This window comes from Cryptosporidium hominis (genome assembly GCF_000006425.1).
Source record: "Cryptosporidium hominis TU502 chromosome 1 CHRO011128, whole genome shotgun sequence".
Classification (NCBI taxonomy): domain Eukaryota; phylum Apicomplexa; class Conoidasida; order Eucoccidiorida; family Cryptosporidiidae; genus Cryptosporidium; species Cryptosporidium hominis.
Window position 1 is genome coordinate 1 of NW_667283.1, and position 11,433 is coordinate 11,433.

At 33.0% G+C, this 11,433-nt stretch overlaps 5 protein-coding genes across 5 annotated transcripts; all 5 read right to left on the minus strand.

Annotated features, from left to right (window-relative positions):
- Positions 1-178: 178 nt before the first annotated feature.
- Chro.10431 (hypothetical protein) lies at positions 179-1,768 on the minus strand. The annotated part of the gene is made up of 1 exon (XM_661509.1): positions 179-1,768. One exon carries the CDS (start codon positions 1,766-1,768, stop codon positions 179-181), a length of 1,590 nt encoding a protein of 529 aa, XP_666601.1.
- A 525-nt stretch (positions 1,769-2,293) lies between these two features.
- On the minus strand, positions 2,294-2,605 carry Chro.10430 (hypothetical protein). Its single annotated transcript, XM_661510.1, has 1 exon — positions 2,294-2,605. The coding sequence occupies one exon, from the start codon at positions 2,603-2,605 to the stop codon at positions 2,294-2,296; it is 312 nt and encodes a 103-aa protein (XP_666602.1).
- Positions 2,606-2,962: 357 nt separating this feature from the next.
- Positions 2,963-5,953, minus strand: Chro.10429 (hypothetical protein). Its single annotated transcript, XM_661511.1, has 1 exon — positions 2,963-5,953. The coding sequence occupies one exon, from the start codon at positions 5,951-5,953 to the stop codon at positions 2,963-2,965; it is 2,991 nt and encodes a 996-aa protein (XP_666603.1).
- A 702-nt stretch (positions 5,954-6,655) lies between these two features.
- Positions 6,656-9,385, minus strand: Chro.10427 (hypothetical protein). Its single annotated transcript, XM_661512.1, has 1 exon — positions 6,656-9,385. One exon carries the CDS (start codon positions 9,383-9,385, stop codon positions 6,656-6,658), a length of 2,730 nt encoding a protein of 909 aa, XP_666604.1.
- A 331-nt stretch (positions 9,386-9,716) lies between these two features.
- On the minus strand, positions 9,717-10,289 carry Chro.10426 (hypothetical protein). Its single annotated transcript, XM_661513.1, has 1 exon — positions 9,717-10,289. The coding sequence occupies one exon, from the start codon at positions 10,287-10,289 to the stop codon at positions 9,717-9,719; it is 573 nt and encodes a 190-aa protein (XP_666605.1).
- Positions 10,290-11,433: the final 1,144 nt, after the last annotated feature.

Below are 11,433 nucleotides of genomic sequence, written 5' to 3' on the forward strand. Positions count from 1 at the left end.
CAAGAAATAAAAAAAGGTCTGTTTGCTAAAGAAGACTGTGGTGGGTATCTTAATAAAATTATCCATTAGTTGGTAATAAGATGATTTTGGGTTAAAAAGGGATTTAACTTCAAGATTTTTAGTGGAAGGGTATGGAAGTTATTAAGTTGCCATTAATAGATATCCCAAATTTCAAATATTAAATCTGTTCATTCTCGACTGTTTTGGTCGTTCGCTCCTCCGAAGCAAAATCACAACTTTTAATTAAGAAGAAGTGGTCAAAAGTTGTATAGCTCAGAACTGTTTCTACTGATTCCAAAAGTAGTTTTGGATTAATCATGTTATTAATTTCTTCTAATGGAGATGTATTAATAATATTAAACAATTTAAAAATGACATCATTTGTTGATGATGTTGTAAATATCTTTGAAAACTTTACATCGTGAATTTTAAAATAATTCATAACATAACTCTCCAATAAGGGCGATTCTGTAAAAGTATAGACTACCTGACGAATTATACTTAAAATCTCTGCTGGATTATTCTTTTCTGTATCTTCAACTTCTACACGAAAAGATAATATTGGGGAACTTTCTGCCAAGAGTATTTTAATGTCCATATTTCTAACCAAGCCTCTATTTTTTAAATTAGATAATAATGAGTTTCCACCATGAATGAACATTTCTGCTAAAGCTCCTTCAATTTCTTTTATATTTGCCTCTAAACTTTCTTCAATAAAGAAACAAAAGAAAAATTGCTTTATAGGAAAAAAACTTGGGAATGTAAGCCTTTTACCAATCAAATTATCTGTAGAAAAAGGAATTGCATATTTTTCATTATCAAATGTGTTTGGGATACTCAGATTCAAATTTCTCATAGAACTTAAACCCTTTGAAACTAATAATTGCGAACAATTTAAAGCATTTGGGGTTGTAATTATTACAGATAATAGATTCGATGAAAAGTTATTTCTAATAGCATTTATAATCTTCTTCCTAAGTTGAACAAGCTCATATCCAGCATATTCATTTTCTAGTACTTGGTCATTAAAAGTATGGCATGAGTTCTTAAAATAACTATTTGGATGAGCAATTTCAAACAATTTGCCAACTATTCGAGTATATTGAGCATCTTGTCTTGATTTAAATTGATCAATTGTTAATTTATACGCTTCTACAAATTTTTCAATGGATATTTCAAAATTAACAAAAACTTCTGAAAAATATTTCAATATTTGTAATATATTCTCATTTGTCGAAAAATTTATTGAAACCCTTGAGTTGTGTAAAAAATATGATTTAATAAGTGCTACCTCTCTGAAATAATCCTTAAGGCCTCTAATCAGAACATTTGAAATAAGTCTTACTCCGCCAAGATCATTACATCCTTCAATTAAGCTTACTGGATATTGAATTCCTATTCCCATTTCCATATCTATCGCATCACTAATTAAGATAACTTTAATTCCATTATTAAGTTTCAAATACATATAGTCCCTAAGATAAACTGAGGGTAATTCTAGTGCAGTCTTATCGGTAGTGTTACTCACTTCCAAGTTCTGACATGGTTGACAAGTTTTTAATAATAATTTTCCGGATTTCTCTTCTTTGGAAATAAAACTGAACCTCTTACATTCGAATTCAGTAAAAGATTCTTCTTTCTGTTTCAAATCAACAAGCAAGGCACTTTCATCTATCATGTTATCATTTTCAATAAAATCTTCTCTATTTGAATTCTTCGAATTTAAACTTCTAATCGATTCATTGCTCTTAAATATAATATCGGCCATATTAAATTAAAAAATTATTTAGTAAAAAAAATTGTCAACGTTTTACACCAATATTTTCTTGAATAATTTAAGAAAAATTTTCATATATTTTGTCTAAACTCGACTTGCAAAAAAAAAAAAAAAAAGAAAAGCTTAGAGCGCGCCTTATTAATTACAAAAAAAATAGCTAGTAGAAAAAGAATTGAAAAAAAAATTTAGAAATTTAACCGATTATTATCAAGTCTTTCAGGACAGCTCTAACTCATTCTTTAAAACTTTTGAAATTTTCAGAGGCCATCTTATATACTTGTTAGGATTCCTTACAGTTCATACCACAGATTAATTTTCAATTAACACTGCAATTATCCTTGTTTGAAATGTTACCGTTTGTTAAACACAAACTCGTGGCCATTTTCTAACTAATCCATACAAATTTAGAAGTCTTGAGCCTGTATTATAATTGTTTGGATGCATTCACTCTTTGAGTTATTCTAAATGAAATATATTGACCAAGATTAAGAAATTTCCAAGGTCATTAAAACGAATTTATTGAATTAAATTTACTTTATCTGTGATAAAGTTTTTAATACTTTCCCCTGCAGACTGAATCATACCTTTGAATCTGTTTTTGAGTTTTTGGGTCTCCTCGTTGAATTCATTTGTAGCTGCACTTGAAACGTGATTATAATAATCATTTATAGTATTTGAAACGAAGTTTTTTGAAGAATTTTGGTTTTCTTCTTCAGAATTAGAAGTGTTTTCCTCTAGTTCTTGTGCCGATCTAAAGTTTTCAGACTTTACAAATACGCTTGTTATAAGAATCAAAAATAAAATTTTAGTTAAATAAAAAATTTTCATATTTAAAAAAAAAATCTATTAAAATCCACAAGAAATGAAATTTTCTCTTTTAGTAATAGAATTTTTTTTATTGCTCGAATAAATTGTGCGAATACAAATTCATTTTAAGTTTAAATCTAAAATTTAAATGAAGAAAATTAAGCTTTAGAGTTGGAATAGAACGAATGTTAGTTTTGTTAAAAATATATACTTTTTATAATTTCTAATAGAAAGAAAATTTGAAATAAAAAAAAAAAATCGAAAATATAAAAATTGATAGTACATAATCTAATTAATTAGCCATTCATGGCTTTATGCGATGAAATTGGGCAATGCTATTTTCTAATTCTAAATACAAATATTTCATCGTAAAATGATTCACTTAATAGAATAAAACCTTGCAAATTTAAAAATAAAAGCAATAATAGCAATACCAAATACAGAAATACCACCCAACACAAATGCTTCAGCAATAGACCATTTAGCAGCCATAGATAATGAATAGTTACATCTTAAAAAGTGAATTTTCTCATAGCTCGTTTGGTTTGGGTGAGTGAGAACATCTTTCGAACTAGGCCTAGTTTTTACAGCCATAAGTTTTTTCACAAAGTGAAAAGTCAAATCAACATTGTTAATGTTTTCTAATTGTTTAGTTGGATCACTTAGCCTTGCTTTCTCAAACTCGATAAATTCATAAGTCAGTTCTTCAATAAGTCTATCCAAACCTCTGTAAACAAAATCTAAAGAGTTATAGCAGTAGTTTTTAAAGTAGTTAATTTCATCATAAGTAAAACCAACAGTGTTGATAGAGTAAAGCAGTCCAGATAATACATTGTCTCTGAATGGACTATACTGTCCGGCAGCATGAACGAATAAGTCGCCAGGATGCCATGGACCATCTCCATAAGCATCTGGGGACATATGAATAAAACCATTAGCAAACCTTTGGCTTGCTAATACAGAATGTGCATATCTATCTATTTCTTCCAAGTAGGCGGTAAGCATAACGGGGGTGGAACCAACAAATTTTTTCTTAATATCATTAACAGTGTCAATTTTAGTGTCTAGGAATGGGTAAGTCTGATTTGGAGATGAGAATGAATGGTTGAATATACTAAGTGTTGCATGAGCCATAGTAGATTGTTCAGGCCAAAATCGTCCATTTAGCACGATTTCTTGAGACTTAACAGGGTCCAATGCAAGGGTATGGAATAAAGTTTGTAAAGAAGCTCTTGACCTAGACAAAATGAAGAAGCCACTGTTGACAAAAGAATTTCTATTTCTCCATTCAGAATCTCTTGCAGCAAAGAAAACGACTTCTCCCACATCCTTGTATATATTCCTAAATATTTCAGGTGGCTTGTTATTGTATTCTGGAGTATTTGAATCTAATATTCTTTCAATAGAAAAGAACTTATTTGTAATTACGATATCTAAATCAAACCAAACTATATAGTCACATACATTAGCCTTAATATTTGAAGGAGTTATTTGAATTCCCTCCTTTCCAGATGATCCTTTTGAGTTAATTTTGCCAGTACTTCCAATCCTTGCATTATGGCGTGCATCCCAATCAACATTTAAGTAGTTAGGCATTACACTTTCCAAAAACTCTGAGTAGAACTTTTCTGACATGAGATTAGTTTCTGGATCATTTATAATTTTTCCAAAAATATCCCCAATTTTATCTAAATTCCAAAAGAGTAACTTAAGACCTGAAAATATTTTCATATAAAAACCTTGTTTAGACCAATCTGTAATCACTGGTTTTGGGATAGAGTCATAAAATGATCCATCAAATAAGAAGTAAGAATACCCATGATATCTTGCATACTCAGCCATTGAAGCTCTGGATGGCGTCGATCTAAGAATAGACCTCTGTTCAGTATGTGCCTGATAGATGCATATTCTTCTAAACTTTTCTTCATAATTATATTTTGCGATTTTCTTTCGTTCTACTGGTGGTATAATTACAACTTGAGTCTCATTCGGATTAGTATAGCGTAGCTCTGTTGGGTTTCTCTTATATAAATTATCCAAGTTATCCCTTGCTAAAATGACCGAATCTACAATTGTCAATGGTAATTGTTCAATTAACCTAGAAACATCTAATGCTGCTGATGTCAGATAATCCTCCAGTAACATTGACTGATTTTTATTAAAATAGTTACTTAAGAAGCTAAATGAATGATCGAAATAGGTCCAATTTGTAAATAAATCCTGAGTCAAACTATTCTCTGTTAAAATACTATAGTTTGGGCCTGAAAATAACTTTGATAGAGTTCCATCAATTATAAGATTTAAATTAGAAATAAATGACTTTACAACATCCAGTGAAGCTCTTATCTTCATAGAAGTTAATTCATCGTCACTATCTTGTGGAATATTTAAAATCATGAAACCAAAATCCAATGCAGGAGTATAATGACGTCCAGGGAAAAATGACTTAGAGATCGTCCAGGAAGTTAGAATAATTTGTGAAACATATGTATTAAATTCCCAATTTGTATGAATACGTTCCAAAGATGATTTCCAATCTGGTTCGTAATTCATTTTTGATGCCATTAAGATCAATAGTCCCTCATCTTTCTTTTTATTATCAAGGATTTCAGCGATCATTTTAACCGACTGAGATGCCTCACTTAAATGGTTAAAAGCATTTATAGTTGCCAAATCTAATTTATTCAATTCCCTTGGAAGAGATCTTGCTAGAATGTAGTGAGTCTTGCATTTAGTGTTATGAGTAAATTCATTTTCAATAGTAGAAGAGTCACTTTTACTGATAGAAACGAATTTATGGCACACATAATTTGAATTAAATTTAGAGTTTGTTTCTGTTGCTCCTAAATTAGGCACAGAATTAATATCAGAATTAAAATTTAGGGTAGTGCTACCTGAAATATATGTAGTATTATTTTCATGAGTATATAAACTAGAGTTTGTATTGTTTAGAATCGCCTCCGATAATTTTCTATTCTTACTGAACGATTGAATGCTTTCTGAGCTTCCATATTTTAGAAATTCTAATTCTAATGCATTTGAAGGTGAGTCATTATTTCCTCGAAAGTTATTTGGCTTAGTATTTATAGATTGCTTCATGAATGAAAAAATTCTATGATCAGTCCTTAGTGGAAGCCCTTTTTGTTCAAAAAGTAAGTATTTGTTCACAACTAAAGTTGGAATTACATGAAATGCTAATACAAACATGGAAATTGCTGTTGCTGCTGAAACAAAAATGATCATAGACTTTGGGATTACAATTTTCATCGGAGCTGGCGGATTCTCTTTACTCGTTTCACATTCTAAACTTTTGCTTTCATTTGATTTACAATTTTCTATTTCTAAGTTGTTCATCTTTGTTTCCATCATCCCTTCTCCTCTGCATTACACTCCTAATAATTGTCTCTCAATCCACTTGCCCTCACAATCAATCACACAAACCCGAAACTCGAGTGATTTAATTATGATGTAAATTTCAAATAAAAAATCGCTAAAAAAAAAATCCGTGGGCTCAAATGCCCGGCAAACTATGTGGGTAGTTTTTGACAATTATTGTGTTACAATAGATTAATTTATTATTGCTATCGTCGCAGGGACGATAATTACATTATTGCCAAATAGGCGCCTAATTATCGTGTCGCGCGGTCAGTCCACTTACACGTATTCTCTCTCTAAATGTACATTTAAGAACTTTAGCCTTAAGAACAAGAGATCAATTGGTCAGTCCACCGACCAGACGTTCACAATGATCTAAATTTAGAAAAGAAGCATTAAGTGTAGAAATATTATCTAATACGGGTAAACAGGGCCTAACATAAACGGAATTTGAAATAAATTAATAGACACTCAAACGATATGAATTAAATCAACGTCAGAAACATAAATACATTTAAGCTGCTAATTATTAGCATCTTGGTAGTGCCAACTAGCTCTGTTCTTAGAAGGTCAATCTATAGTTAAAATCGATCTTAAAGTAGGTAAAAATAATAATTCGGCTATTCGAACTGCCGAGTGCCAAATAATAGTTATAGGATAATCTAGTTCCTGAGGAAGCAGCAATTCATTAGTAATTTATCCAACTTGTACACCGACCTCGCGCTTGCCTTGAGGTGGATTTGCCTCAGGTAACGCAGTTTTCTCCACTGTCTTAACAAGAAGTCTTCCATCTTCATCATATTCATTGGTAACCGTAAGGTAACCACCGCTAGGCGAAGATTTATCTCTCGTTGATGGGAGCTTCTCTTCGAAGCGAGAAAGAGACGTTTTCTTTGTTTCTGGGCCATGAACATGTGTGTGTCCATATGGGATCCAATTGTGGCACTTATCGCATTTACTGTAGAACGGTTGATAAGCATCTGTAGGATAATATCCTTGGCCTGGATGCTTACCATAGAGTGTATAGAGATAACTACTAGTTCTGGGATAGTAATAAGATGAATGTGGAGAAAGGTATGTTGCAAAAGATTTTCTCCTTAATGGGCCCTTAGGATCAGATGGAGATTTCTCATAGAAAGAAAGTGGGTAATTACTGTATCTTGGGTCACCTGGTGAAATTCTGACAAAATCCAAAGAGGAAGAATTGTCGATATACCACATTTCGCCAAGCTTGACGTACCAATTGCCATTAAGTCTGTATCTGTAACCATCATGATATACGGGCTTGCCTTCTTGATCCTTGTAGTAACCCTTTCTGGATTCAGAATATTCCTGTTCTAAGAAAGGTGCACGTCGTTCTAAAATGTCTGGGAGTTCTGTTCTGAACCAGTGTTGAGAGGGGAATTGTGGTTGGAACTCGATATCTTTATAGAATCTTCTAACAGACTTCTTTGGGAACACAGGACGGTGTAAGCGATCCGGGTAAATTGAAGGTGGATAGCGGTCAAACTGACTACCTGGGTAAGGTGGGTAAGGTGGGTAACGACCAAATGGAATTTCTTCTAATGAAGCAATGCATGCGCCTTCAATGTTGAGTAAAGATGCAATTGATTTGAACTTAGATAGTGAGTCTCTGAGCTCGAATATGCACTCTTCAACAGTTTCAACCGGAATTCTTTCAATTGAATTACAAATATCAGCATAAGAAGGAGTGCTGAATTCAGATTCTCTAATAATCTGTAGACGCTCCTTGTCAGTTCTCTTGTCAAACATGTTATTTGCAAGAGATAAGACGAAGTTGACTTTTTCTGGGTAGTTAGACACTAAATTGCCACAAGAAGAGGTTCTGAAGTAATCAAACTTGATACATGCCTTCTTAATTCCTCTTTCAGAAATGGGATACTTGTTCTTGAAACTACTCTTCTTAAGTGTTCTAATGCACATGCTAGAAAGCTCCTCATCTCTTGTTCTAAGAAAAGATTCCATAGACATCTTGGAAGCAACAGCGCACAAGTCCCTTAGATCAACAACAATATCTTTTCCGTTCTTCTCGAGTTCCTCTCTCAGTTTAACCATGGCCATAAGTTCAAAGTGGCTAAGCTTCTGGCACTTAACGTGGGAGAATGGATCAATTTTGCGGCATGCTTCAGTTATTCTTCTATGAGAACCCAAACTGAATCTCTTCAATTCAGAGACACATGAGAAATACACTGAAGAGGAGTCGAAACGCGCAATTGCTTTATTAAGGGCATTGTCGAACTCTCTATCGATGTCCTTTGTACCCTTCTTGATTGATTGCTTAATGGTTTCAAACCATGATTCTAAAACTGATGAGGTGGAAGTCTGTCCAGCCTCAGTGAAAGACTGCATCTTGACTTCAGTGGATAATGAATCTGAAGCTTCAGATAATGGTGAAACCTCAGAAGAGGTGATATGGGTGCTGGCGATTGTAGGTCTCTTTGGTCTAACATCAGCCTGCTTCTTTGGGATTTGTGCCTCAAGGATAGATATTATTGCTTTAGCAACCTGAGAGTTCAAAACTTTTAAGAAGACTGTATCGCCTGATCTTAAATTAGAGTCGGTTGAAGGCAACAAACCAGATTCAATGAGCTTAGATCTATAGAACTCTGAAATATTTGAGAATAAGTCTGACTCTGAGACCTCCGATGATGCAGTTGGTAATGCTCCCTTACTCTTAAGGAAGTGGACGAATCCGCATCCCTCACGGAAAGATGTTCTAAGTCCGGCACTTCCCTCAGATAACAGTACTGACACTGCGACTGCAATACCAAGTTCTCTCTCATTGAAGGAACTGAAAGCGGTATATAGGGAGAAGTCAACTGAATTGCACAAGTCAATGGACAAACTACAGAATGATGGGTCAATTGCGGAGATTGACTTTGAAAGAGGTCCTGAGCAAACTTCTTGGCACTTTGATTTAATAGAGCCTTTAATTAAAGGAGCGAATGGTCTTCCCGGTGCAATTGCGGATGCAACCAAACAAGCAGCTCTTAAATCACCTTTTGAGCTATCTCTAATGCGAACAAACTCTTGAAGAGATCTAGCATATGAAGCTGTAACTCCAGTAATACCACTACATTCCATGGAATTCCATGGGTTGATTACAGCACAGATGTCCAAAGCGGATTCCAAATTTAAGGGTGTTGAATCAAAACCTATCTCTTTGATAACTTTCTGTAACAATGCAGAGCAAGAGGCATCAAAGCTATCAAAGTTAATTCCACTGAGGAGTACTTGTTCGAGTTGTTCAGGGGCTTCGATTTTGAGATTTTTATTAGCTGCAATGTTTCTAATTTCAGTAGCCCATTCTGAAATGTATACTGGATGACTAAATACGGAAATAGCTGATGCAAATGCACCGGCTAACAAACCAAGAGAAACCTTAGAGTACTTAGAAAACTTCATCTCAATTAACCAATGATAAAACCAAGTTTTTTGAAGAATATGGTTAATGAGAGGTTAATGTCTGTATTGTCTAAAATTATTACCAATCAAAGAATTAATAAGACAAGATTTAGTAAAACTTTAACGATTATGTAATAAATTAAATAGAAACGTTCTTACGTAAATTAACTATCCCCCCCTAAATGTGTTAATTTTAATTAAATGGCAGTAAATATAAAAAATATTTCTCCCCGGGTATTGCGCATAAGATAATAAAAATCTTATGCGATACTCGTCTACGTTTAAGCGCTAACTATTTAGAATTAATTTGGCGCAATTAATCCAACTAATATTATTCTTCTAAAGAGATATGTGTCAAATTAATACAAATAGGATCCTCGCAGACATTCTTGAATGCAACAGGCGGCTTTTTCTGTAGTTCCAGAAAACTCTCATCGTCCGCGTATAGAAATGCCAATATTCTATTTACATAGGTTTGGCATTCATCAGTTTCCCCAGGCTTGAGTATCCTGATAACTGGTGCCCCATCCTCTGCTTCTAATTCTCCATGCCATCTTACACATTGTTCCTCTCCGCTTGTGATTGGATCGTCACTACGGTCAATGTTACTCGCTATATTAGATAAAATTTCATATACTTGTTCCGATGACTTCCAGAAATCCTTTGCTCTAGGATGTATGTAGTTTTCCCAAGATCTGCAAATAGTGAGAATTTCATCAGCTGTTCTCCTATTGAATAGTTGTTTTTGTTTCTTCTTCTTTTCCTTCACATCGGAGGCTTCTGACATCTTAGAGCTCAGTGCTCTCTGTGATCTATCTGTCCCATAGTTGTTTGATTTCTCCTCCTTAAACCCAAAAAGAAGACAGAATGGTGATTCACTGCATGACCTAAAGCACGAAAACATTGTACATATATTTTTTTTTGGTAATTCTTAGTTTAATTACTATTCTATATTACACCATATCTGATATATGGTTTGAAAATACAATTACTTTGTATTGATTTTTGAATTTATAAAAACATAAATTTTAAATAGAATTACTATTAAGCTTCCATGAACACAAAGATTGCACATATTTACTTTAAATATGTGTGCACACACAAATTCGGAATAAATTTTATGAATTTTTGCTTATTAATGTTTTCAAAGAGTCAGATATAACTAACAACTTATATTCTGTTCGAATTCATCCAAGAATAAGACAAGAATTAACTTTCCACAAATAAAGTTAGCTTTACTTTTACAGAAATAAAATGTCTTGAAACAAAGGGAAGCATTCAGAATTATAGTTATAATGCATAATAAATCAATGCTAAACAGAACTAGAACTTTGACTTTGTATTTAATCAATTAAGTTTGAATATATGTGACTAGCTAGCTTTACATTGTTAAATAGAGGCGTCTAGAATCACTATCAACTTGGGGAGTATATAAGTACAAATAAGTGTTTGAATCTTAGGGAGAATCTGAATAAATGATTTATATTTAAGAAAATAATGAAATTCAAAGTAATCATCTTTGCTTTTTGACCTTTGAATTATAAATATGAATATTGATCTCTTAATTCCCGCCAAGGCGCCAGTGTAGATCTAAATGTGAGAAAAAAAATTTAGATTAAGAGCTAGGGCGAAAAAAAGTACAGAAAAAACGAAATTAGACGGTAAATGCTTCTATTGACAAGAATTAATGATCTGTAACTTGTCTAAACTCAGCAAGTTTGCTGTTTTTGTTTTTTATGCATTTTTTATTTTGCAGAATAGCATTGTTAATGCAATAGACCAGCTTGATATAATTCTTTGTGGGAGAAAGGGTAACCAATATTATGTAACTTCAACTCCATTTATTACTAAAGGAGCATATTTGTACGCTGATTTGTTAATTAAAGCAATTGATGATCCCTGGCCAGTAAAGAAAAATGGAATCCCATATACCCTTGACGAGTTTAAATTAGAGATTGTTAGAAAGGTCATTTTAACATCTCCAGCAAGGCTTAGACTTCAAATTTCAAATGTGATGCCTCCAGAAAATAGTGCTTGGACCGATATTA